The following is a 26,431-nucleotide window of genomic DNA, read 5'->3' on the forward strand; positions in this document are numbered from 1 at the left end:
TATATATAAACTGATATGTACAATCAGGGACAAACCTTGTTTGTTGGTACCTGTCCCTAGAAAAATCACTGCTCTCATTTTTCCTTTTGAGGCTGGGGTGGCAGGTTGCCTTTTAAAACATTGGTTTGCTTGTAAACATGCGCACAAGGATTTTGCAAGCCTCAGCCCCTCCTGCTGCACCTGGATGTTAAATCTGAATATGTAGTGGGCAGGTTTTGACTCTAGGGCACAGGTACAGAAATGCATGCACGTGGACCCTGAATGCCAGCGAGATGTTTCTCAACATCCTTTGATCCCATAACCACCTGTGCTCATAGTAACTGTTACTTCATGTAGCTGAGATGCAAACAGAGTCAGCTCATCCATGCCATCATCTCAGGTGGTATATTAGCAGGGGTGTCAACCTTCGCCTGTCTCCACCACTTCTCCTCTTCCTGTACTCAGGACAGGGAAAATGGAGTAGAAAAAGAAGCTCAGAGGAGAGGAGGGTGGTGGTCTAGAGTAACTCTTCTCCCCTCCAGGCTTCCTTGTTCACACCATTCCCCTTGTTTCAAGGTCACAGAGTGGGAAGAGAAGTATGGTGTCAGTTGGTGCACTGTTGGGTAAGGGGAATGACATTAGCATTTGGTGCACAATCACAGGTCCCAGGAACTCTTGGACCAGCTCTGATTCTATAACAAATGAGAAACAAGATTAATATGGGTCAACTACTGCATTTGGGAAGTGACTTGCAGGGAAAGCACACCATGAGATTAAGAACACAATAAGACATCTTATTGCCATAGGACCCTGGTGTCATTCAATTAAGTGGTCTAAAGGAAGGCACTAAAAAAGGAACACTGAAGTGATATTTTTTTTTAACTCACTGACTGAAGCAAAACTTTTAACAGTACTGTTCAAGCATGGAAAGACCAAACGGCAGGGAATGGAGACATTGCCTATACATTTGAAAGAACACCTGTAGATAAAGAATGGACCAATCAGTTACCATTAAGATGTGAAATTCAGTTCACCCCATCCCTGTACAACACCCTTCACTGTTTCTTGGCTCTCTTCTTGGTTGCCAGATCTCAGTGCTGCAGGTCTGTTTTGTTCAATACAATAGAAACTGCGCACCCAGAATCCCCCTTCTATGCAAGTCTGAAAAGCATTCTTGTCCAGGCGAATATGCCTCAGAATTCTGTGCTACCTAGTCCAGAATCCCAAGTCCTCCTTTATCTGTCTACTTCCTCAATAACATAAGATTAGCCCTGCCAGATCAGATCAAAGGACCAGCATTCTGCCTCTCAAAATGGCCATACAGATGCTTTCAAGCAGGGGTTGAAAGCAATAGGTTTCCCCCCCCCCTCAACGGTACATTGCCTATGAACATGAAGCCTCTATATGTGTCCTTACCAATGGCTTTCATTGTTCATTAACTCCTCTTTCCTTAATTGTCTTAGTGCTTCTCAAGCCTGGAGGATTTCTGGAGGAAAAATCCATTCCGGCTTACAAGGACACCAGGATGCAGGTCTCTTGTTATCTGGTGTGCTCCCTTGGGCCATTTGGTGGGCCACTGTGAGAATCAGGAAGCTGGACTAGATGAGCCTATGGCCTGATCCAGCGGGGCTGTTCTTATGTTCTTATTAAGCCTCTATCCCTTGTACCTGTCTTTCCTTCAGGTTCTTGATTCTCATTCCATTGCTTATGCTTCAGCCATATTGTCTCTAGACTCCTTCCCCTTTGGTTTTCCTACTTCCTGAAGTCTCTTCTTGGGATTGAGCCTGTCCCTAAAGGCCTGTGTTTAATCCCAGTCATACTAACAAAGCTCCTTCCCTCATTGAGGCTGGTCTTTAAACAGTCTGGCAGTTTTTGTTCCTGGAAAACTGGAATGTTTTTGAACATTCTGTTTCAGCTCAGCCAATCAGTGCCACAGTCACAAGCACAATACCATACAGATTTGTGGGGATGGGGTGGGGGGGGGCATGTGTGTTAAATTTAGAGAAGGTTGAATTAGGTTTAAAAATCAAATTAAAAAATGTATTTGGTCTTGTCATTGCAGACTCTCTCTCTCTCTCTCTGCTTGTGATAGAAAAACAGGACTGTAGTTTGCTTCGAAATGTTGTATTTTCAGCCAAAAATTAGATAATGATGATATTTTGGAACTTGTCTTAAAACTTGCTAAAGAAGGCTGCAATCCTTTGCATATTTTCTAGACAGTGAATACAGTGGGATTGCTTCTGGATAGGCTCATCTCGGTTGTACTCTAAATGCCTTACAACATGAAGCTGCCTCTGGTTTTCATCCAGGTTTCTTCAATACAGACTAGAGTTCAGAATAAAATGGGTTGATGGCTCAGAGTTTAGTTTTCTTGTCTGTAAAGAGGAATCTTCTGGGTTTACCACTCTGTCAGGAAAATTAAATAAGATATGATTATTTTCAGAAAAAAAATTAAAGGAAAACAGATCATTCCCTGGACTAGTGTTCTTTGATGAATTGTTATTGATATTAGCAGGTAATCTATTAGCGAGCTATGGCTCCTCTCCTCCTGCTTACCTATGGTCACCTAATGAGCTAATAATAATAATAATAATAATAATTAATAACAACAACAGGTATTTATATACCGCCTTTCTTGGTCTTTATTCAAGACTCTATTCAAGGCGGTTTACATAGGCAGGCTTTATTTAAATCCCTTGTTGTGAGCTCACAACAAAGGTGAGAGTCAGCTTGGGAACCTCCTGATTCATATCTCAAAGTCCCATGTTCTAAGTTATACCCAATTTTAAATGCAATGCAATGCAAGAGAACTTCCCAACACTTTGTACTGTATTATTTGCTCCAATTATATCCCACCCTTCCTCTAAGAAGCTCACATGGGTGCTTCTCCCCTTCTCCCCCCAATCTTATGAGGTAGGTTAGGTTGACAGATGCCCAGTGTCATTCAGGAGACTTCATGTTGAATGGGGAATTCAACCCAGGTCTTTGTCTGACCTAACTCAGGGGTGACAAACTCATTTCATACAGAGGGCTAAATAGCACTCATGGCGCCTACTAATGGCAGGAAGTCATGTCATTAAGGAGGAAGTGAGTTCCTTATTTTGTTTGCCAAACACCTTGCAGGATTTCCTCGCTCATTCTCTGCTCCTTCCCATCTTCTTTCTGCCCCCTGCCTCTTCCATCCTTTCTGCCTCCCAGCCTTTCGTCCTCTGCTAGGGTGATCACCATCATTGGTCTCCTAAGATCTCATGAGATTCCTCAAAATCTTTGGTTCTCACGAGACATAGGAACAGCCTCCAAATATTGACCATGCAGAACTCTGCAACTACAACAACCTGATCTTCAACAGACTGGATGAAGAGCTTCTGTGGGCCTGATTTGACCCACAGGCCTTACATCTGACAGCTTGTTCTAACCACTACACTACACTGCTTTCCATTTGATCCACCTTTTATTAGATTCCTCAAGCAGATTTACAGTAATAGTTATAGGAGCAGATGTAAGAGAATGCCACAAACCAAGATTTGGATACTTAAAATAGATCCTTATGTGACCTTTTCTTATTTTTCTATTGAAAGGTGATGGCCATGATCCAGTCAGCATTTGGAAATCTTGTTGAATTCACTGAAAGTTATTGAAATATGTGAGACTCACCCACCATGGGCAGGGTGATCAGATGCCATAACCGCAAAAGAGGACTAGGCACCAAAAAATTTAGGACACTTAAGAAAAATGTAGCACATGACAAAATAAAAGCTAAAACACTTGTATATTGATTTAATGTTGTTAAACACTATATTATTTATAGTTTTGAATTTAAAACTATATTACATATAAATTATTAATTACAAGAAGGCTATGCGCTGCCTGCAGAGACCTGCTCACAGGGAAAAGGAAGACATTTCAGTTCTTTTCCAGGGCACAAGGCTAAAAAAGAGGACATGTCCTGGAAAAAGAGGAAGTTCGGTCTTCCTGACCATGGGACTTAAACATAATTAAAATGGACTGGATCATGACCAACTTACCGTACAGTCCTATGCATGTTTGCTCAGAATCAAGTCCAGTCATGTTAACTGTGGTTTATTCTCAAGAAAGTGTGCATAGGATTGCAATCTAGGATTTGCCAAACATAGGATTGCCAATCCTAGATTGCCAATCAAAATTCATTGCCCAGTGTGGCATGGAATATACACTACTTGGATAGCAACTCCCATGAGAATCTAGAACACTGTCAGGCTTCAGTCATACAGGCTGAACATTCAAATTTCTATACCTTGTGGCTTGGCTTGGCTGGCGCTCCCTTCCCAGAACCAAAGGAAATTTGCTCATAGGTGTTCTCCGAAGTGGAAACGTGCTTTGTTGATGAGTCTCTGGAGAAATCTGGGATCTTTTCATACGGATCTTCAGTGTAGATCTGTGCCCTGGAAGGTTGTCCAGACTTGGAGCAGATTTGATCATAAGTCTTTGTTGGCTTCATGGATAAAGACATGGGAAGCCTTTCTGAATCTTGCTCAAAAGGAATTGATTCATAAGTATTGCTTGTGTTATCACTGGCAGATGCTGCTGGTTTCTGGGGCTTCATCTTATTGACCTGTCCATACAGGGTCTCCTTTGGTGAGTTAGCTGCTGACTGATCATGAACTGGTTTTCTATGCTCTTCATCGACTGCAGGAGATGCTGAGGAAGTTGGATAGGATGACTCTGACTGTTGTCGTTCAGTGTTGGTCTTGGGCTTATTAGGTAACCTAGGAGACAACTTTGGAGGGGTTATGGGTGGAGAGCTTAATGTTGCTTTCTTTGGTGGCTTGAAAGAGAATTGACTGCCCTGGGGCTCAGGTTGGGTCAAAGAGCTTTTCTCTAGACTGATTTCAGAGTAAATAGTCCCTGGGGAACAGGTTTCTTTTGGGCTGATTTTGTTGCTGTAGAACCTATCCGATTGCTTGCTCAGTGCAAATACACTGCTTGTTTTTTTCCTGCTCCCTTGGTTTGCCTCGTCTCGTTTCTGTGAGTTGTCTGTGAAGGCTTTATCTACCTCTTTTGGCATGTCCAGGCTCTTGTTGTCTTTCTTTTGGGCTGCATAGACCTTGTTTCTTCCATCACCCGAGTCTTCCTCAAAGGACTTGGTCATCAGCAAGCGGCTCCGATCTGGTATTGGTGGGGCTGCATCCAGGTCCTGATGGGGTGAATGGGTGCAAGACAGAGAAAGAAATATACTACTGAGATAGATGGCCAGTTGTTAAAGGAGTCTGGTCTACACAAACACTATCTTGTTGCATGTTCCATGCTTCTCTGAGGGGTGAGAAGTGGCAAGGCCTCAGATTGGGCAGCAGAAGCCTCTGAAAGCTACTTCTGATTTTCAGAAGCAAACTGGAAGTTGCTTTCTAAAACCTGGAAGTAACTTTTGGAGGCTTATGCAGGCCATTCTGAGGCCCACAGAGGCCTGTAAAGTGAGTTGTTGGCCTGGTGTGACCTGGAAGAGACCTCTGGGGCTCCCCATACCTCCAGAATGGCCTCTATGGAGCCAAAATGGAGGCAAGGGCAGGTGTGAAGACCCAGTATGTGACCCACCTGGCATGGGCTCACGATCCATTAGCAGGTCATGACCCATAGTTTGGGAAACCCTGCCATAGAGGGAATATTGCCTGCCAGACCACCTCCTTTTGTTCCTTGGATTCAGAAAGGAAGGAGGAACCAGAATGGGAGGCATGGAAGAGAAGTGAATGGTGGGCTAGAACATTTCCAACACACTTCCTCTTTCATTCTATTCTCTTCATTTTCAAATTCAGGGAGTAGAGAGAAGTGGAGGAGTGGTAGAGGCAGCACCTAGTGTGCTGCTGGATAAGTTGGGAAGGGTATGTACCACTTTTCTGTGGAAAAAGTTCACAAAGTAGTTCACTGACACACCAGTTGTTGGGGAGCCTTGGGTTGGTCCAGATGAGGTATCACTTATTCTGAGCTAGAAAACAACTCCGGAACACTCAAGAGATCTCCAGCTACCAAAAAATGTCTCTGAATAATGAATTTCCATCAGCCAATCATTCTGGGTTGCTAACAAACAATTTTCCTAGCTGAAGGAATGATCCTTGATGGTCAGCAGCAGTAATGACATTGAAAAGAGTTCCAGGATAAGAATTTTTCACATAAAAAAATTAGCTTGACTCTCCCGACATATGCAACACTCCCTCTGAAATAAAGGAGACTTACAGCCCTATCCTATCTTGCACTGAACAGGCAGGCTGGTGGGAATGTGCTGTACCCAGCACAAGTTTTGAGCTGCTCATGGGTCAGTCCAAGGCAAGGAGAGGCTTCTCCCCTTACCCCGAGAGAGTAACAGCAGCCCCAATGGGGCTACTCGGATCTGCCCCACCTAAATCGGTCGTGCAAATCTGAGCAGTCTGGGACTGCCCCAGGCTGCCTGGGAAAGGGGCTAGGATCCGGCATAAGTGCCAAATCCTGGCCCCATCTCCTGCTCCCTACCCACACACCCTGGGAATGCTCGATGTCGCCCTTTCCCCAACCTGAAACAACTCCCTCCCTCCTTCTCTCCAGCCTCCTCACCCCCCCCCCCGATCCTTGCACTGGCCGAGCTCGGCCGACCAAACTCATCTCTCCTGGGACCCATGTCAGCATGGAGAGGCTGGTGCCTGTCTGTGTACCGGCCTAACTCCATTTATGTTAGCGTAAAGTGCTTTACGGCACTTTTGCGAGAACATTTGGCCGGAGCAAGGGACTTGTGTTGGCCCAAGGGCACCTCTAGATTGCACCCCTAAAGGAACATAACTTTGGCTAGGTCATAACCAATGCCTTTATGCGTCAGCAAACCACCAGCAGACCTGTAGCTTGTGTTTCATGCTCTTGTCCAAAACCTACCTCTGTGTTCAAACTTTGCCTGTCCTTGGATAAAGACTTTTGCGGTTCTGGAACCTTTCTTCTTGAAGGTGCAGGTGGATTGCTGGTACTGTCTTTCTCTAGCTTGCTGGTTGGTGAGCTGCTGGATGTTTGACTGGTCAGTAGAGGGGTAGCTGATGCAGAACTTTGCTTAGAAGTTGCTTGCCGATCTAAAGAGATTTCATCGTAGATGCCTTTGTCCTCTGCCTAGAAAGATGGAGGAAAGGAGAGTGGAGAAAAAAAATATATAAAGTATGATCAATTCCTCATAGATGGGCCAGCCCTAGTGACTGGGAGGTGTAAGGGGTGCAAAATGACATGCAAGGGGCTGTTATAAACCTCTTGCCTGGTCCCCCATGAAATCATGGGGAGATAAGGCAATACAGTGGGCCCTCGGAATCCGCAGGGAAACTATTTCTGGAATCCTGATGGTTACTAATACTAATATCAATGGATAATTAAATCAGTGGGGAGGTCTTCAAGTACCATCGGACACATTCGGAAGTGTCTTCTGAGTAAACACACGTACCAACCCGACAGATGAGAAGAGAACATAAGAATATAAGAACAGCCCCACTGGATCAGGCCATAGGCCCATCTAGTCCAGCTTCCTGTATCTCACAGCAGCCCACCAAATGCCCCAAGGAGCACACCAGATAACAAGAGACCTCATCCTGGTGCCCTCCCTTGCATCTGGCATTCTGACATAGCCCATTTCTAAAATCAGGAGGTTGCACATACACATCATGGCCTGTAACCCGTAATGGATTTTTCCTCCAGAAACTTGTCCAATCCCCTTTTAAAGGCGTCCAGGCCAGACGCCATCACCACATCCTGTGGTAAGGAGTTCCACAGACCAACCACACGCTGAGACCACTGAATTCTATCATAGTTCACCAACTAGTGCTAAAAATGTGTACTGTTGACTTCAGTGGGCCTTCACCAGCTGAACTGGACCGCATCTCACTTTATTCCATGAAGTTAAATTGCAGTTAAAATGCCAATAGGTACCCCCCCACACACCATTAGTTGATGATGTGTCAGCCTCTGGCACACTCCTACTCTCCAAGTTTCTGACTCAGCACCCTCTTCTCTCCACATTTCCTCTCCCTCTCTATCCCCCTTTTCCAATTCAGGATTAGAAAGAGAAGGGGCAGTGGAGGCAAGTAGGTAGACACAGTTGGGTGACCGAGCACCACTCTGGTGCCTAAGGCGGCCGCTTCAGTTGGCTTCATGGATGAACCAGCCTGGTTAAAAGCAACAGGGAGGTATCAAACACTGCTTTTTAATCATGAAACATACCAAGGGCTTAGTTGGGATGATATTTTTCACCTTGAACTGACACCATGTTCTCACAGAGCATGCACACCCTGGCTCCTTTCTTATCCCAGAGAGTTTGGGGGCATATTCATTAAACTTATGTTGGGGGCCTCTTTGCCTTACTATGCAAGGGCATGTTGAGGTTAAAAATATCATCTAAATGGGCCCAATCTCTGTTGCCTTCGACCCACCTTTGAACAGGCTGTTGTCAGATTTTCTTCAAAAGGCTCAATTTCTGAAGTCCGGTAGTAGCCTATCAGTCCAGCAAGGCTTTCATGTGTATGGGTGTCTCCTGCGATGACATAATGTCCGTTCCGTTGACAACTGATGACAAAGTGTCGACAGCGGTCTTTCCCTCTGCAATCCAAAAAGTATCAGTTGAGGGCTATGAAGCCTACCCATTTAGGGATGCAACCCCCACAAGCCAGTGACATAGGAGAGCAGGATTTTGGGGTGAAGTTTCAGCTATGGGTTTTACTGTTTGTCTATATGTAGATAAGATTTGCACATCCCCAGTATTTAGATAAACCATAAATCAGGAAGCTGAAAGGCATGAAACATATTATAAGAAATATGTACCTTGCTGCTTCCATGGGTTCAGGACAAGGTACAGTATGACAGTTATTAATTTATGCCAAGAATTCAAGACACCAAGGTTCTACTAAGCAACTAGTTTGCTTTTTTCAGATACAAAAGGTAGAAAATGTTACACAGAACCAGAATCATAATGTAACTAAGGCTGCAATTTGATATGCACTTTCCTAGGAGTAAACCCCACTGAATACAACAGCATTTGCTTCCAAGTAAGCCTGCATGGGCCTTACTCCCAGGAAAGTGTATACAGAATTACAGCCTTAGGGCCCAATCCTATCCAGTTTTCCAGTGCTGGTGTAGCTGTGCCAATGGGATGTGCACTGCATCTTGTTGTGGAGAGGCAGTCATAGACGCCTCCTCAAGGTATGGGAACATTTGTTCCCTTACATTGGGCTGCATTTTGGTTGCACTAGTGTTGGAAAGTTGGATAGGATTGGGCAATCCCATGCACACTTACCTGGGAGGGTCTCTCACTGAAATCAATGGGGCTTATTTCTGAGTAGATGGGCATAGGATTGAGCTGTTAATGACCTAGTTGAATGCACACTGTTAGCATTACCAGTGAGAGGGGTTGTAGCTCAGTGGATAAACATCTCCTTTGCATACAGATGGCCTCATGTTTACTCTCCAGCATCTCCAGGTGCAGCAGAAAAGAAAATTCCATTTGAAACCTTGGAGAGTAGCTGCTGGTCAGTGTTGACAATATTGAACTAGATTGGCCAGGTGCCTGACTAAGCATGGCTGCTCCTTATGTACCTAAAGCATAAGCTCTACACAAAACTTGTGCTCTACAGCACCATCTGTAAGGGTATAGCCATCTTGTGACCTCAGGTAAGGCTCATCTGGAATGAGTTGGTTTTATTTCCCAAATGGAACTGATTTAATTTAATTTGTGAATTATGTGTACAGTTCAGCCTGTGAGCAGTTTGATGGAACCAAAATCTCTAGCGCAGTGGTTCTCAGACTTCCCAGGATCTTTACTTCTAGGGTTAGTCTTTGCAGGGAAGGGGGTGAGGGCAGCAACACGATCCCCAGGATTGCATCACTAACGGGGGTGGAAGAGAGGTGCTTTTACCTACTGAGCTTCAGGGACAAGCAGGGAGCCCTGTGCAGCCCTCTGCAGGGCTCCCCGTCTTAGAACTTTGGAAAAATGTGAGCGCAAGGCACTTCCTCTTTGTGTTTGCAATGAGGAAGTGCTTTGCGCTTGTGTTTTTCCAATGTTCTAGACTCAGGGAACCCTGCAGAGATCTGCACGGGTTCCCTGCTTCTTTTGCGACGTCCTGCACACATCAATAGGTAAAAGCACCCCCCTTCCACCCCTGTTAGCGACACGATCCTAGGGATTGCATCACTGCCCTCACCCCCTCCACCGGCCCTTAAAAGAACTGAGGGGAGCTTTACATGAGCTGGTGGGTCGCAACCCACCAGTTTGAGAACCATTGCTCTAGTGCATTCCTCAATTTCAGAATTAATTTTAGAAATTCTCCTAGTTCAACAACCACAAATTCTGGAAAAGAATGCAGGGCCCCTAGAACAATGATGGAACAGAATGGGAGCAGTCCATCCATCCCAAGTCTTGATTTGGTCTGTTGAAAACACCCCAAAGTATTCCCAGAAAATATTCCCAAGAAAAAAGGTTTATAAGAAACACTGACCTTTTGAGTGAGAAACAGGCTACGCTCATGGCAAATCACCCAAGGTGGATTGAATTCAGAGATGGAGTGTAGTAACAAGAGATGAAACCCGACATAAAAGGACAGAGGAGCACAGACCATTTTTGCATTTGACCACAAAGCAGCCACATTTGCAATGAGGTCATCCTACTAATGACATTCACCAGCTCCATTTTGCATGAGCATTGCGCTCACTCTCGCTCTCTCTCCATTTTTGGTAGAGATCAGGGTGAAGTGGTAAATTTGGAAGTACAGATACTTGAGAGACTCGTCATGATACCAACTCCATCACCACACTCCAATACCAGCCCAATTCTAACTAAATTCCCACGTGGTGATGCAGCATTCTGGCTGCTGGAGGTCTCTTTGGGGTAAGGGAACATTTTTTCCCTTGCCCCAGGTTAAGCCCCAGCAGCAGCAATGAATCAACTTGATCCTGAGCCAGTTATATAGCTGGTGCAGGACCAAGTTGATCCATGTTGGCAGATCAAGCCCAGGAAAGTGTCACTGCGCTGCCAGTTCTCTCCCCTCCCAGGCCCAATCCACCCACCCTGCCCCCCACTGCTGCTCTTGAGGCCTTTCTCCCAGGATCTGATTTAGTGTAGCAGATGCCATGTAGGAGTGCTTCCTGTTTTCAGCTACTTCTGCTATAATTGTAAAAGTGTGTGCCACTTAACAACGGGAACACATTCTCCAATCCCTGTTGTTATGTGAATAGGTCATTAAGTGAACATTGAGTCAAATGTATTGCCTTTGTTATGTAAGCAGACACTCCCTGCCAGACACTAGCTGGCTGCACAGGCTACTGGAGATAGATTGCCTCTTCTTTGCATTAAGAGCCTCTCTGTTGTGTAAACAGACACTCTGCTGCAGGCTACGGGAGACAGTATTACCTCATTCAGAGCATCTTTATTGTGCTTGAACCATCGTCATATATGTGGTCTGTCATTAAGCAAATGGTTGTTAAGTGGTGCACACCTGTATATTTGCAAATACAGCAGACACCATCAACCTCCAGGACTCTCATATTCAAAGAAAGTCAACTTTGTATTGCTCAGGGAAACTGGGTGGGGTGGCTCTGCCATTCTGAAAAAGTGACTTTTCCCAAGGGTGAAACCAAATTCAAACGTTTACCTGTAGGAGAGAATGTAGCCAAGGGCTCTTTCGTTAAGCCGGATAAGAAAACAGCCAAAGTCTTTGTCTTTCAGAAGATCCTCCGTCTGCCTGTTAAAAGAAAGGGCGTTCTTAGTATAGTAACTTGTAAGGTTACGCGTAAGCAGGGGTAGGCTCTTCCTGCCAGCAGGTCCTACACTTGAGCTTCCCTCTCTACAGTCCCCTGAATACTACATTCAGTATTCATGGTTTAGCTGCATGTTTATTGGCTAAGCAGAGCCAGAATGTTCACAAACATTCTAACTTTAGGGGGCTAAAACTGTGGGAATGTTTGAAGGTCAGCTTCAATGAGGGAAGGAAAATTGTTTAGCATGAATGGGATTAAAATCTCACACAGGCCCTTAGGGACAGGCTCAACCTCAAGAAGCTGTAGGCTCAAATCTAGCATGATTTGGATACTATGCTCCTGTCTTCCTTCTCTCGTTCTGGGTGAAATGCAGCTTGCAGGGATACGTGAGAGAGCCTCCTTGGTGGGGGCTCTCTCCTTATGGAACTGCCTCCCTCGGAAAGTTTATTTGGCCCCATCCCTTTCACTATGTCAGTGAACACTAAAGATGCTCTTTTTTCACAGACCTGGCATGAAGCTCAGCCACTGCCTGTGGCAGTTCAGGATTGCTGACCTGCCCCCCCCCCCCGAAAAAGAAAGAAAAAAACCTTGTTTGCACATTAAGAACATAAGAACAGCCCCACTGGATCAGGCCATAGGCCCATCTAGTCCAGCTTCCTGTATCTCACAGCAGCCCACCAAATGCCCCAGGGAGCACACCAGATAACAAGAGACCTCATTCTGGTGCCCTCCCTTGGCATCTGGCCTTCTGACGTAGCCCATTTCTAAAATCAGGAGGTTGCACATACACATCATGGCTTGTAACCCGTAATGGATTTTTCCTCCAGAAACTTGTCCAACCCCCTTTTAAAGGCGTCCAGGCCAGGCACCATTAGTGTACCTGAATGCCATCCTGGGTAATTAAGAAGAAGGAAGGGAGATGAGTGCCCTACCCCCTAGATTACTTTGTGCCCTTCTCAGTACAGCCTCCTGCCCCAACACTGGTCCTGTTTCTAATGCACAGGAAAAGTGGAGCACGATGGAAATGCTCCCAGCATGTTCTGCTCTTCCATTCATTTGAAGCGGGACCTGCACCGAGGAAGGAGGTTGTGCAGAAAGGAAAGGGAGCTCTCCCTCTCCGGGCCCACTTGGCTACTCTCCTATGAAGCTGGGTGGGCACTGAAAGTGAAGGGGTGGTTGTGCCAAGGTTTGATTTTTCCCCTCCTTCAGCAGAGGAATTTTTTGTTGTATTTTACTGCTGCTCTGTTGAATGATGAAAGAAAGCAGGATATAAATATTTTAGAATTACAATAAAATAATAAATATATAAATATACAATACAATAAATAATTGTTTCGTATTATAATTCATAGCATAAAATAAAATAATAAATCAATATGCAATTAAAATACTTAGTTAAAAATAATTATATATGTGTTTCAGAATGCAAAGGCAGTTGGAGGGGAGAGATCAGGCTGCAGTGCTAAGGAAGGGCTTCTTAACTCTTCCCCCTGTGCCATTTTTCTGGAACTGATTCTTCTTTCAAAGGTATTATTTGTTTCCTCTGGTACCTGCATACCCCTCCCAACAAGGTAAATAGGAGTGGGGTTAGGGGAATGAGCTTAAATCAGGGAAATGGGGGAAAAGAATTAACCCTCCCTCTTCCAGCACTGTGGTCCTGATTCAGTCCATCCTCCTCCTAGCTGCTATCAATTTCTTCCAAGTCACAGGAGACCCTAATCACAGATCTTCCTCTTTACTTCTGATTGCCGTCCTTGGCAGCAGCCTAATTAAATGGGCAAAGAGACACTGTTGCAGAGATGCCTCTCTTATATTTAGCGGGGGGGGGGGAGCAACTGTTCCTATTCACTCTCGGCCAGTGGCGTCATTAGGGTTTGTGTCACCGGGTGCGGGATGCCAGCACGTCACCCCCCATGCAGTGGGTGGGACAGTACCCCAGGTGGTGGGCATGGTGATGTACCATCACTCTGTCCCCACTGGCGTTTTGGTTGTACCACTGTACTCCTTACCACTGCGATTTTAGCTTGTCACCCCACTAAGTGTGTGCCACCCCCCTGTGCGCATCACCTGGTGCGGTGCGCACCCCCACACCCCTTAGCGACGCCACTGCCCCCAGCAGAGTAGCCATCCTAGTGGATGCTTACTTATGTCTCCCTTGTTATTTTTTTTTTTAAGATTCTGAACCCCTTTGGATCTAACTTCTTCTTCCTATGTAAACCACTTTGTTGAAAAGTATTATATAAATATTCATTGTCATTATCAAGATGCAGAAACTGAACACTTCCTGCCTACCTCCACGTCAAAAAACGCAGTTTTTGCTTGCCAAGCAAAAGCCTGTACCTTTTGATAGAACAAAGATAGAACACATTCTGCATGAAATTACGCCTTGATTGATACATAATCAATACATGCTGGTATTATTCCTCCAAACTGTGATTTTAGTGATTTTAGTGATTTTAGTCACTAGTGGTGTCACCCCCCCCCCAGGGTGTCAACTTACGAACACCTTATTACAGCAGTTCTCAAACTTTTAGCACTGGGACCCACTTTTTAGAATGACAGTCTGTCCAAGACCCACCAGAAGTGATGTCATGGTGGAAGTGACATCATCAGGCAAATTAAAATAAATAAGTATAAATATTTAAAGTAAAACAAATAAATAGGTAGAAGTCAGCCCTGTTCCACCAAGTGAATTTCCTCTGTAGACTGCCTGCAATAACACCCCCCCTCCAAAATCATTAAGGTTTTCAGCCCTACCCAGTGCCCAGTTCAATTTAAGAACATCTGTTTAAACCAGATCACTGTCAGGATCCACCTGGCTTTGCAGGTCTCAAAAAGGTTCACCTTATCAAATGAAGCCTCTGTTTCGATACTCTTTAGTGGGGGTGGAGGGAGGCTGCCTTCTGGAGCACTTGTTTAGCTGCAGGTGCATAGGATCAGGACCATTCTGGTAGCTTTGTATTCTCCTTCACTTGATCTGCCACACCAGCCAAGGCACGTTTGCTTACTCATGAGTAAATGCGACAATGAGGCTTAGTTTTGCTTTCCATAGGGCTCAATACATTCATCTGCTTGGAGGGAGGGACTTCCTTCTCAGGTGTTTTTGGGGGCTGCATTCATTGGATCAGGACCATTCTGGTGTCATTGGATTCCTCTCAGCCTGCCCTTTCCAATGGACTAAGACAAGTTCACTTACTCACGAGTAAACACATGATACAGCTCACTTTCACTTTCCATAGGGATCCATGCATTTTTTATTCTCCAGTTTTTTGGCCATAACTTTTGATAGAAAGGAGATATTTCACTCTGGATTTTTGCATTGCATTCTGCTCGAAATTCCGCATCCAATGGTTTATAATATGATGGGGCTACTCCTAACCACTACGATTTTAGCTTGTCACCCCACCAGTGTGCGTCACCCCCCTGTGCACGTCACCCAGTGCGGCCCGCACCCCCCACACCCCTAGCAACGCCACTGCCCCCAGCAGAGTAGCCATCCTAGTGGATGCTTACTTACCTATGTCTCCCTTGTTATTTTTTTTAAAGATTCTGAACCCCTTTGGTTCTAACTTCTTCTTCCTATGTAAACCACTTTGTTGAAAAGTATTATATGAATATTCCTTGTCATTATCAAGATGCCGAAACTGAACACTTCCTGCCTACCTCCACGCCAAAAAACGCAGTTTTTGCTTGCCAAGCAAGTGAAAAATAGGAAGAAGATGACTTTTTAAAAGGTGGAAACTTCATTGCAATCCTATTCCCACTCACCTGGGCATAAAGCTGCATAGGATTGCACTGCTAATCCCATACTGAGCCTGTGCCCATCAAATGGCGCATCTCCTATTTCAGAAGTTGGAGACTGTTAGCTAAAATATTCATTTCCTTCCTTCTAAACTTCTACTATATGCTCAAACTTTGCTTACTTCCTTGTAATGAATCCGTGGAACCACTCCGGTAAACGGCCGTCCTGTAATATAAGAGGCGCCTGTGTCTCTAGAAACCACCGCAGGACCAGGTGCTTGAGCATCTCAGACGGCTGGTTTTCAGTTTCCACATTGGATTCCTTCCCTAAAAGAAATGCTGGCTGTTTATTCTCCATGCTCCCTCCGAGATGAGATGAAACAGGAACAATTGAAGAAAGGCAAGGCACAGCGTTGTGCTGTACGTATTATAGCCTACAGGAGATCTCATTTGCTTATAACCAGCTTTGCTTGTTATCAATCACCATGGTGTCACTACTACCTGACCAGGTGCCTCAACCTTCCCCTAAATCATATTATTGCTCCATCTAGGCCAGTGTGGGTTTTGTTGACTGAGGCTACAATCCCATACATGCTTTCCTGGAAGTAAGCTCCATTGAACACAATGGCGTTTACTTCTGAGTAGACCTGCCTAGGATTGGGCCGTGAAGCAGCTTTCCAGCACGTCAGGCAGTTATTTTACTCCAGGTCCAACCTGGAGCTAGCAGTGTAGGCAAAACACATGCCCCCATCACTTAGCTACTGAGCCTTTCCACCACCCCTTCTTAAAAGAGAAACAGTGGCTCCTTTTATCCCCTGGCCATGCTGAATGTTCCAGTCTCCAAAGGCAAAGGAGGCCAAGGGAGCTCTTGGGTCCTGGGCCGACTGAAGACAACTTGGCACCTGAGGCAGCATGCCACATGTTTCAACCCTTCCCTTGTGAGGTATCTTCTTGAGGCAATTGCCATCCCTAATATGGTGACATGTCAGCTGCCACTTCTGCCTTTCCTCTTCCTGGATTAGAAAAGTAAGAGGGGAATGGAACAGAAGAGGAAGTGTAGAGGAGAGGAGAGTGGTGGGCTAGAGCAGCAGACCTTTTAGCCCACTACTCTCCTTTCCTCCACATTTCCTGTTCTGCTCTGTTTGCCTCTTTCCTGTTGAATCCAGGGAGTGGGGGGAGAAGGGGGATTGACAGAGCCGAACGGGGCAGAGGATGGCGCCTCTCTCCCAATCTGTTCCTCTGTGAGCCTCATGGACTGACTTTAACAGTTGTGTTTGTGGGAATTTAAGCAGATGGATCTACGCAGGGATGAGGAAAACAACATTTGGGAAAGCTGCGTTTTCAGCATGGCTACTTAAGATCCAGCCTGCTTTCCCTTGACTGCAGATCACCATATCCCTGAACCTCTTCTACACCACAATGGAAACACACAATATTTGCATTTGAATGACAGCTGTTACACATTTTTGCATGCTGCAACAGCACCTTTGTGTTCGTTCATTTGCACACTATTAAAGATAGGAACAACAAAATGGTGGCCAGGGTAGGGTGGCCTGGAGTGGGGGGTTCTTTTCTCACCAGCCATGCAAATCAGTCATTCATGTGAGGCAGGTGTCACCTCAGCATTAACTCTTTCTTGACTAAAAGCAGGCATTTATTCACTGAAATGTTTCTATGCCACCTTTTGGCCCAACATTGGAGGCAGCGAACAGTTCCTGCTGTAGGAGATGTCCTGAGGCTGGGCTTCAGTGCTCACTCTGCCCCAGTAGTGATCCACCCCCTGGGCTCCTTATTCTGAATGCATGCACCAGTCTTCCCACTTTTACTTCTGTTCATGGTATCACATAAGCCTGTAATTTTTGTCTCCCCATCTCACTTGCTATTTTTGATAAGATTCTCAAGATCCCCTGGGACTGCCCACGAGTTCTCTTTAAAATAGTGACAATGCCAGTCTTCATTTCCCTTGTTTTTAAAAAGTAAGTTTCTATCCCTCATGAAGGCAGAAATATTACCTGAAAGCAGTGGCATCACTAGGGTTTGCATCACCCAGTGCAGGAGTCCAGTAAGTCATTCCCATGATGGACCTCCTCCCATGCAGCAGGCAGGGCAATGCCTCAAGTGGTGGCATGGTGATGCACCAGTGCCCTGCCCCCACTGGTTTTTTGGCTATAACTTCTGAAGGAACAGAAATATTTCAACATGGTTTATTTCATTGCATTCTGCATGAAATCACACATCATACTATATATAACATGATGGTATTATTTGAAAATATGAAGATTTAAAAATTTTTGGCCTGTAGTGGTGTCACCCCCTATGCATGTCACCTGGTGTGGCCCACCCCCCCTGCACACCACTAGTAACACCACTGCCTGAAAGCAGGATGGCAGACAAACATAAGGCTCATACACCAGTAAGCCTGCGATCCTATACATACTTATCAGGGAGTAAATCCCATTGCACTCAGCGGGGTTTACTCCTAAGTAGACATGCCCCAGAGCGTGCTGTGAGCGGAACCAATGTCCACATTTCCAGCTCTCATGAGTTGTGATCTATATATTTATTGAGTCTGCAGGCCGTCAATATTGTTGCTTTTTTGAGGTGCCTTTTCCATGAGCTCAGACAGTGGAAAACTATGCAAATGATTACATCAGCCCTTGGGTACAATGTCAAAGGAAAAATGTAAATCACTCTCTGCTGGAAGGCAACCAATATTATAGAAGGGGAGAAAAAAAAAAGCCTGCTGGAAACAATGTAAATTCTCAGGACCAATTGTGGCATATAAATTCTTATATAAATAAAATACAGTTAGCTGTGTGGGTTGCTTTCTACCTGTTTCTGTTCTCTCTTTGATTGTCTTTGGCTACAGTCCTATATACACTTACCTGCACTTATATACACTTACCTGTTGAGCACAGTGAGACTTAATAATAATAATAATAATATTTGGTGCCTGGGGGCTGGGGATAAGAATAGGCCCTTAGTTTGGCTGTACTTGTCGTAAGAGGCGACTAAACAGCCACCGGGTAGATGGGACTCGTCAGCCTGGGAAGGCAGCTCATCTGAGAGAAGGAAAACTCTGATCCCAAACCTCCACTGCCTTGTGGCTACATCCAGTTATGGAAAAGGCTTCAGGAGTCAACCTCGAGGCAAAATCCGGAGCCGGAGTCCCTGAGGCAGTTCATGGCTGAACACAGTCACGTTCTGGCAACTCCTGTGACGCCGCTGGAACCAACCGTATTGGCCTCTGCCTTTCCATTGGACCATTTCAGCGATGTGGAGAGGGGGGATTTGCTGCATGGGTAACAGCCTATCCTCCATACCTACTTTACCCAGTCTTCGTGCACTGGAGAGGACACTCTGTTCCAGAACCTCCATTCAGAGCGTGACACCATAGTCTTCCGAGACTGAAGGATGCCAACAACATTTGGTGCCAACAGCTGCATGGATGTTTTTGTCAGACAGTGACAAAAAGTAACAAAAAGTGACAAAAATTTAGTTTCATGCAAGTAGTTCAGTGGTAAAAAGCTTAGCCTATAGCTGTTTGAGGTTTTGGCAAGTAGCTTCCTGTTGTCATCTCTTGAGGCCGAACTTCTGCTTTCTACCCATCCCCAAGTCACGGAGGAAACAAGATAAATTAAAAAGAAAGCCTCCTTGGCTTTTCATTTTAGGGTTATGATGTTTCTGCTGATCCTTGTTCTTCTCAGAGACACCACAGGTATGTGTTCTACAGGGCAAATTAACTCTCTTCCTTCATCCTTTTCGTTTCTACATTTAACAGCCTACAAATCCTCAGTTTTTCTTTCCTGAGGACTTCATGGGGGGCTGGAATCCTGAGAGAATTACCAAGGTCCCAGCACCACAGGAGGTATTCTGAGCCTTGATTTATTAAAGAGGATGAACCAGTAGCCAGTGGCCTGACTTATCTCTTGCAGCAGGGAGAACTGGCCCCCTGGAAGTATTGTTTCCCCCTTACTCTCACACTGCTGCTTGTGAAAACTCCTTCTTCTCCTTTTCTACCATCACACAGAGAGTCACTAGAGCGCTGGACACTGCATCCTATGTGCAAGCCTGGACAAGTCTGCTTGGAAAAGGGAAGTAAAGGGAAACACTTTGTGTTGGCTGTGGAAGGGCCCCCAATGGGATTCCTCAGATCTACACCAGCTCTTTTGTTAGTATATCTCTAAGATTTCTCAGTGTGGACTGGGGCTGCAAAAGGGTTTAGGATACAGCAGATGCCTATGCTGGCATGATCTGCCCTCACCCTGTCCTGATCCCCATGCCAATATTCCCCTTCTGCCAGCAGAATCCTACCAGCAGCTGATCTACAGTAAACTGCTGACAAGGGATGGCTTTCCAGCTGTTGCATCAGGGGCAGCACTACTCAGATTGGTAGAGTAGCTGCCATGCTGCCTCTCTATCCATAGGATTGGGTGTTAAATTATGGTCATGAGCTCTTCAGTGCATCTCTGTGTGTGGTCCTTAAGATCTCTAATATAGGGTTCTCAGCACCTCACCAATTCCCAGAATTCCTTGGAGGTGGTGAGGGCACTGCTAAAGTGTCACAAAACGGATGCAAGCCGTCTTCTGCTTGATAAGCCTGCTTTTTTGGATCTTGCCTCATTGCGAATTATCATTATTTTAAACAGGGGATACCTTCTTTTATCATTATGGAGAAGGAAATCACACACTGGTCTGCAACAAAGTAGCTGATAAAGACAGAACAGTCTGGTATGGAGGCGAAGGCTGTTCATCCCTGCTAAAATTTGAGCTGATGAATTGTGATGGAAAAGACCAACCTCTTCCGTCATGTTTAGAGAAGCCAAAGGATATTGATTCATTGTGCACAGAAAGGAAGGTATCCATTGCCACTTTCCCGGCTGGTGGAATCTTTGCATGCAAGAGCCTGATGGCAGATGAAACATTCTATAAATATCCCCTTTTTACTAATCCAGGTCATTGCAACTCTTATGACTTCTTTATTATTGCGATAATAGACAGCACAGCAGGTGAGAGGACTTTATACCTATTATACATACATAGGGTTACCAGATACAAAGTGAGACAGAGTGCCTCTACCTTTAGCCATTGTATAGATAGAAGATGGAATTTTGGCAGGTGCAGCTCAGCATAGAAGGTTTTAAAAAGCTGCCCTTGCCAAAATCCTCTCTTCTGTACAATGGTTAAAGGTATAGTCACAATGCCCCACTTTATTTGATTTCAACCCCGCCTTTCTCCCTGAAGGGCATGCAAGGTTGCTAACAACAATCAAATACATAAAAAATGCACAAACTGGAAAATAGACATTAAAAGTCAGCATGTGGCAAGCAGCAGCAATAAAACCATCTATTAAAACATTAAATCAATTATTAAAAGCAGTCACCATATCCTTTAACAAGACCCAAAGGCTTTTTGGAATAGAAATGTCTTCAGTGTGTATCTCACTGGCCTACCAAATGCCTCAGGGAGCACACAAGATAACAAGATACCTGCAACTTCTGACGACTCCCTTGCACCTGGAGTTCTGGGGTAGCCTACTTTTAAAACCATGAGGTTGCACATACTCATCATGTCTTGTAACCTGTGGTGGACTTTTCCTCCACAAATCTGTCCAATGTTCTTTTAAAGGCTTCTAGGCCAGACACCATCACCACATCCTGTGGTCAGCAGTTCCACAGACTAATTACATGCTGGATAAAGAAATTTGTTTTTGGTCAGTTCTAACTCTCCTGACACTCAATTTTAGTGAATGTTCCCTAGTACTGGTGTTGTGGGAGAGGGGAAAGAACATCCACTCTATCCATCCCCTGCATAATTATGTATGTCTCAATCATGTCTCCCCCCATAGGCACTTTTTTCTAGACTGAAGAGCCTCAAACGCTGCAGCCTTTCCTCAAAAGGGAGATGCCCTATAGCCCAGTAATCATTTTGGTTGCTCTGTTCTTCACCCCACTGTAAAACCTCTTTTGTTTACCTTAGATCTTGTTATCCTTGACAGTTACAGACTATCTGAATCCCTTTCCGTCTGAGTTAAGGCCTGGTTTTTGGAACTGAACCAATAGGTCAATGAGATGGACGACCTACACAAAGAACTAGAGAGTGTGTCTCTGTTAGTTCTGCTAGACCTCTCAGTGGCTTTTGAAACCATCAACAATGGTATATTCAGGGGCATCACTATGGGGTGCGGGCCGCACTGGCTGACACGTACGAGGGAGGGGCCGACACCACTACTCACCAAAACCTTCGTATTTCCGAACAATACCATCATGTTATATATCAAATGATGTGTAATTTCATGCAGAATGCAATGGAACAAACCGCATTGGAAATCTCTAGTCTATCAAACGTTATAGCCAAAAAACCAGTGGGGTGGGGCAGTGGTAAATCACTACAACCACCACTTGGGGCATTGCATTGCCCACTGCATGGGAGGAGGTCCATCATAAGAGTGACACGGTGGCTTCCCGCACTGGGTGATGCAAATCCTAGTGACGCCACTGGGTATATTCCTGGGCTGCCTGGCAGGGATGGAGTTGTGATGTTCCATATGATGGTGGTTGCACTCCACCCTGTCAGGGAGTTTTGAGAAAGTGATGTCTTGGGACTGCTGTTCAACCTGTTGGCCAGTGGTCTTTGGGGTCTGCCATGCTCAGTCTTATCCTCCATACTATTTAACATCTGTATGAAATTACCAGAAAAGAACTGCTTCCAGCAGTTTGGGGTGCAGTGTCAGCAATATGCTGATGACATCAGCTCCATCTCTCTTTTCCAGCAAGATCCAGAGAGACTGGCTGTACTGAAGAATCAGTTGTGGCCTAATAAACTGAAATGGAATCTGGACAAGACAGTGGGACTTTTGGTCAGTAGAAAAGCAGAACTGGGAGTGGGTCTGATGCAAATGGGATTACCTTTCCACTGAAAGAAAACTTTGCCTTTTTATCATATGAACATTTTCATCTACAATAACTTCTTGAGGATGAGCGTCCCAAATGTAGTGTTTTCCTTTAATGAGGTGTAAGTAACTGTGATGTCATACGGAAGGTGTTGTATGTTCTGAGATAATTGCATGAGAAACGATCTCATCTTTCTAAGTTCATGTGCTTGTTTCATTTTGCAATACAGAGCAGGGCGTATCTGTGGAAACAAGTAAGGCACTGAAGCTATTGCCAGTTGAAGAAAATAAGAATTTCACCCTCTCCTGTGAATTTGATGTGATTCCTGAGCATTCTTTTGCTGTGTAGTGGATTAAGGATACCAGTCCAAGCACATGCATTTTTTCTGTTACAAATGAAGCCAGTGACCATTTTTTTTATGATGCCAATTGTATTTATGCCACGATCAAACAGAGACGGGTCCATAATTCAACAGACTCACAAGAGCCACATCAAAGACATGACATTACCATTCTCAGTGCTGTTCCATCTGACAGTGGAAGGTATTTATGTGCTGTTTCTGCCTGGTATGGAAAACACATGTGGAAGATCACATCGAATGTGTCTGTAGAAGTGAGGGATGCTCAATGGCCATGTGAGTATAGAACTGATGATAGGATGTGATCTGCTGATATTAATTAGAAAGGTACATGATCAGCCCCAAACAAACTGCAATAAAATGAAAAGTGCTTTATAGAATACAGATGGGCCCCTGAATCCGAAGTTCCGGTATCAGCTGATTGAGAGCCCAATCCTGGGCTTGGTGCGCCCATTAGGCATGTTTGTGGGTCCTACCGTCAGGTGAACGCAGGTGGTAGACCAGCACTGGCTGGCCCCGGGCTACAGCCAAGTGGGCACTGACTTCCTCTGCTTGGCAGTCGCATGGACTGCTGAGCAGCAGAGAGGTAAGCGGGGGCGTGGGAGAAGGTGGGGAGGAGGCGTTCCAGGGAGGGGGGAGTCAGGCAGAGGGTGGGGAGAGGGCAGTGAAGGAGGCATGCTGGGGAGGAGGAAGGCAGGGGGAGGGCAGGGGGAGGTATTTTGAGGGGAGGGAGGCGGGACCGGTGGAGCGATGCTCCACCAGATCAAAAACCTCCGTGTTGGGCTCACCGCCTGACACGGAGGCACTTGATTCACCACCGACCTTTTTGTTGGCAGCCCCGTTGTGGGGCTACTGTGCTTACCTGGGGCACACAGGATGCAGCAGCAGACAATTTTGGCGCCACCGCAGCCGTGCACCCTGGGCCGCTTTGGATTGGGTTGCCCGTTATCTGCATATGCGGATCCAGAGGCCCCCACACCCCACTGCACTCATTAAGTTCATCTTTTACTTTTGTATTCATGCTTTTATTTTTGTAGTGGCGTAGTCAAGTGTGAGTGATTCTTGCTGAACTTTGTTGTTAAATGGAAGAACAGAGCAGGCAGTTAACCCATCTTCACACAAGAGGGCACTAACTAAACAGGAAGCTCCTGCTTCCTGTTAACGTTCAATTTCCTTCCTGCAGTGTGCAGGCTTGTTGCCCACAGGCTCTGTTCTTCAGTTTAACAACAAAGTAAAGCAAGATTCACTCACGCCTGTAGCACGACTACAGAAATTAAAGGACACAGGGGCACAAGGGGCACTATTTTTGATGCATTGCCTGTATCCATGGTTTCCAAAGGGGTCCTCCATGGGGGGGGGAAGGTCTGGAATGAAACCCCTGTGGATACCAGGGCACACCTGTATATCACAGGTAAACAATAAGAGTGAAGCCTCAAGAATAACCTCCTAAATCCAAAATGCAGGTGGCTCATTAGCAAAGGTCCCAGCCTCCAATTCACGGGTTTCTTGGTTTGAACCCCCGAAATTCCTGACCGTTCTTTGTGGATAGCCTCAAATAATTTTGAGGAGGATTTTCTTGGTGGAAATTCTTTTCAGCTTCAGGGACCTTTTTCTTGACTCCTGTCTCCACCTGCAGGCATGAGAAAATGTGCAGAAAATATTACCTTGTCACCAGGGGTGCCCAAACCCCAGCCCTGGGGCCACTTGCAGCCCTCGAGGCCTCTCAATGCGGCCCTCAGGGAGCCCCCAGTCTCCAATGAGCCTCTGGCCCTCAGGAGATTTGTTGGAGCCCGCACTGGCCTGACGCAACTGATCTCAGTGTGAGGGCGACTGTTTGACCTCTTGCGTGAGCTGTGGGATGAGGGCTCCCTCCACTGCTTGTTGTTTCATGTCTGTGATGCAGCAGCAGCAGCAGCAAAGGAAAGGCCAGCCTTGCTTTGTGCAAGGCCTTTTATAGGCCTTGAGGTATTGCAAGACCTTCATTCAGTCATAAAGTTCATCTTTAATATATTCATTTATGTAAATTTATTCAAATTTTAAATGTAAATTAATTCTTTTTTCTCCCCGGCCCCTGACACAGTGTCAGAGAGCTGATGTGGCCCTCCTGCCAAAAACTTTGGACACCCCTGTCCTAGACCAATGTTTGGTGTCCATTGGGGTAGCCAACCCATAAGGTCAACTAAGGAGGTCCCTCAGGTGGCAGATTGGAGGGGGACACTTGGGTTTTATCTGCCTGTCTAATGCCACTGTTCCTTCTCCTTCTGCTCCCTAAATCCTAAAATGAAGAGAATAGAACTGAAGAACAAGGATGAACACGTTTTTGGTACACTGCCTCAGGAGCTAGGAGTTCATTGGCCAACCCTGATGTCCATTATCACCATGAGACATTAGACACGTGTACATTCAAAATTCATGCCTCGTAACAAGTTCAAATGTTTTAGAACTACTTTTCCTACAACTGGTGCCACATTATTTCAAAGATTTTTTTTGTTCCGCAGATTTCTTAGAAGCTTTGATGAATGGGTTACTCATCTCCACTGGAGTGAAAGGAGGCATTCTTCTGCTTGGCGGGATGGCATGTTTTCTTTTCCAGAAAAAGAAATGCAATGGTAATAAAAAGACAAGATCATTGTGAAAGCAAAAATGATTTTATGATCTGCAGAAGCTGCTGACATTTGTGAGAACCTCACAATGCCTATTTATTCGTTACAGGAAAAGCATCTGAACGTCATCATGAAAGGTAGTATGTTTACAAAATAAGGAATCCAGTTTGTGTTTTAGTTTTCTTCTGGTCAATAAAATCACCTTTTCTTTTCATTTAGGACTCAGACTACACATGATTTGCAAGAAGATGAATGTAAGCACAATGCTTTATGATCCATTTCCTATGATGTGTGGGCTCATGAATCAAACTGAAATACATGCATTACAAAACCTCTCTCATTTACAGCCCAATCCTATGGGCAGTGACAGTGGTGGGTGGACTGGGCCTAGGAGGTGAGTGGGATCACTAGAAATAGCACACGCCAAATCTTAGTCCCCAGACTACAGCTGGATTGCAAGATTAATGTGAGTGCAATGCTTTTTGATCAAATTCTGCCCCCCTTATCCCATGATGTGCTAACCTCTGGTCCTTCCAGTCTCTAGTGTTCTATCTCAGCACCCTCTTTTTCTCCATATTTTCTTTCTCTCTGTCCTCCTCTTCCTTTTCCTATCCAGGAAGTGGAAGGAAAAGGAGGTGCAGTGGAGGCAAGCTGTCATACAGAAATGGACACCCTCAACCATCTGCTGCTTGAGGCGATCACTTCAGTTGGTCTCATGGAGTGTCCCACTACACATTATGCTCCTGAGAGTGAAACACTGCCCCTTGCCAGTGGTCTGACATCGATCTGCCCTGAACTCAGAGATGTCCGAGATCCTGTGGCTGAAACGCCAACTCCTTCTCACATTTACTGCTACTTGAGTGAAAATGCATCCAATTCATGCAAATATTTGCAAAGAACTTTACAGTCTAGATGGTTTTGCTACCTTTGCCAAGGAGAGAGCACCAAAGGCCTTTTGATACTTTCAAATGCAATACATCATAAGAACATAAGAAGAGCTGTGCTGGATCAGGCCCAGGATGCATCTTTTCCAACTTTTCACAGCGGCCCACCAGATGCCTCAGGTAGCCCACAAGATCACAAGATACTTACATCTTGCTGCCGCTCTCCTGCATCTGACATTCTCTTTATCCTCGCACCCC

General features: G+C 45.3%; 1 protein-coding gene and 1 long non-coding RNA gene across 3 annotated transcripts; one reads left to right on the forward strand and one right to left on the reverse strand.

The window, feature by feature from the left end:
- Window positions 1–2,146: 2,146 nt before the first annotated feature.
- On the reverse strand, window positions 2,147–17,627 carry SH2D7 (SH2 domain containing 7). 2 transcript variants are annotated; one of them, XM_066636263.1, is made up of 7 exons: window positions 17,448–17,627; window positions 15,618–15,762; window positions 11,589–11,678; window positions 8,379–8,544; window positions 6,850–7,074; window positions 4,253–5,152; window positions 2,147–2,385 (listed from the first exon to the last, which is right to left on the reverse strand). In XM_066636263.1, the coding sequence occupies exons 1-7, from the start codon at window positions 17,476–17,478 to the stop codon at window positions 2,335–2,337; spliced, it is 1,608 nt and encodes a 535-aa protein (XP_066492360.1). In that variant the 5' UTR covers window positions 17,479–17,627; the 3' UTR covers window positions 2,147–2,334. The 2 variants fall into 2 exon arrangements, with proteins under 2 accessions (XP_066492360.1, XP_066492359.1); XM_066636262.1 differs by lacking the exon at window positions 17,448–17,627 and having other exon boundaries at window positions 15,618–16,106.
- A 5,135-nt stretch (window positions 17,628–22,762) lies between these two features.
- LOC136658310 (uncharacterized) lies at window positions 22,763–25,427 on the forward strand. Its single transcript, XR_010794780.1, has 3 exons — window positions 22,763–22,962; window positions 25,185–25,295; window positions 25,399–25,427. It is a non-coding gene; the product is annotated as an uncharacterized lncRNA (long non-coding RNA).
- The last annotated feature ends 1,004 nt before the right edge of the window (window positions 25,428–26,431 follow it).

Source organism: Tiliqua scincoides, chromosome 8, assembly GCF_035046505.1.
Source record: "Tiliqua scincoides isolate rTilSci1 chromosome 8, rTilSci1.hap2, whole genome shotgun sequence".
Lineage (NCBI taxonomy): Eukaryota > Metazoa > Chordata > Lepidosauria > Squamata > Scincidae > Tiliqua > Tiliqua scincoides.

Bases quoted from the DNA above. Each gene is read 5' to 3' on its own strand.
- SH2D7 (XM_066636263.1), bottom strand. From the start codon at position 17,478: ATGCAAACCCTAGTGATGCCACTGCTTTCAG. The intron at 7,075-8,378 runs GTGGGTCGAAGG...CCATCTTTCTAG, and splicing joins TGACAACAGCCTGTTCAAAG to GCAGAGGACAAAGGCATCTA. The intron at 5,153-6,849 runs GTAGGTTTTGGA...TCACCCCATCAG, and splicing joins GGCAAAGTTTGAACACAGAG to GACCTGGATGCAGCCCCACC.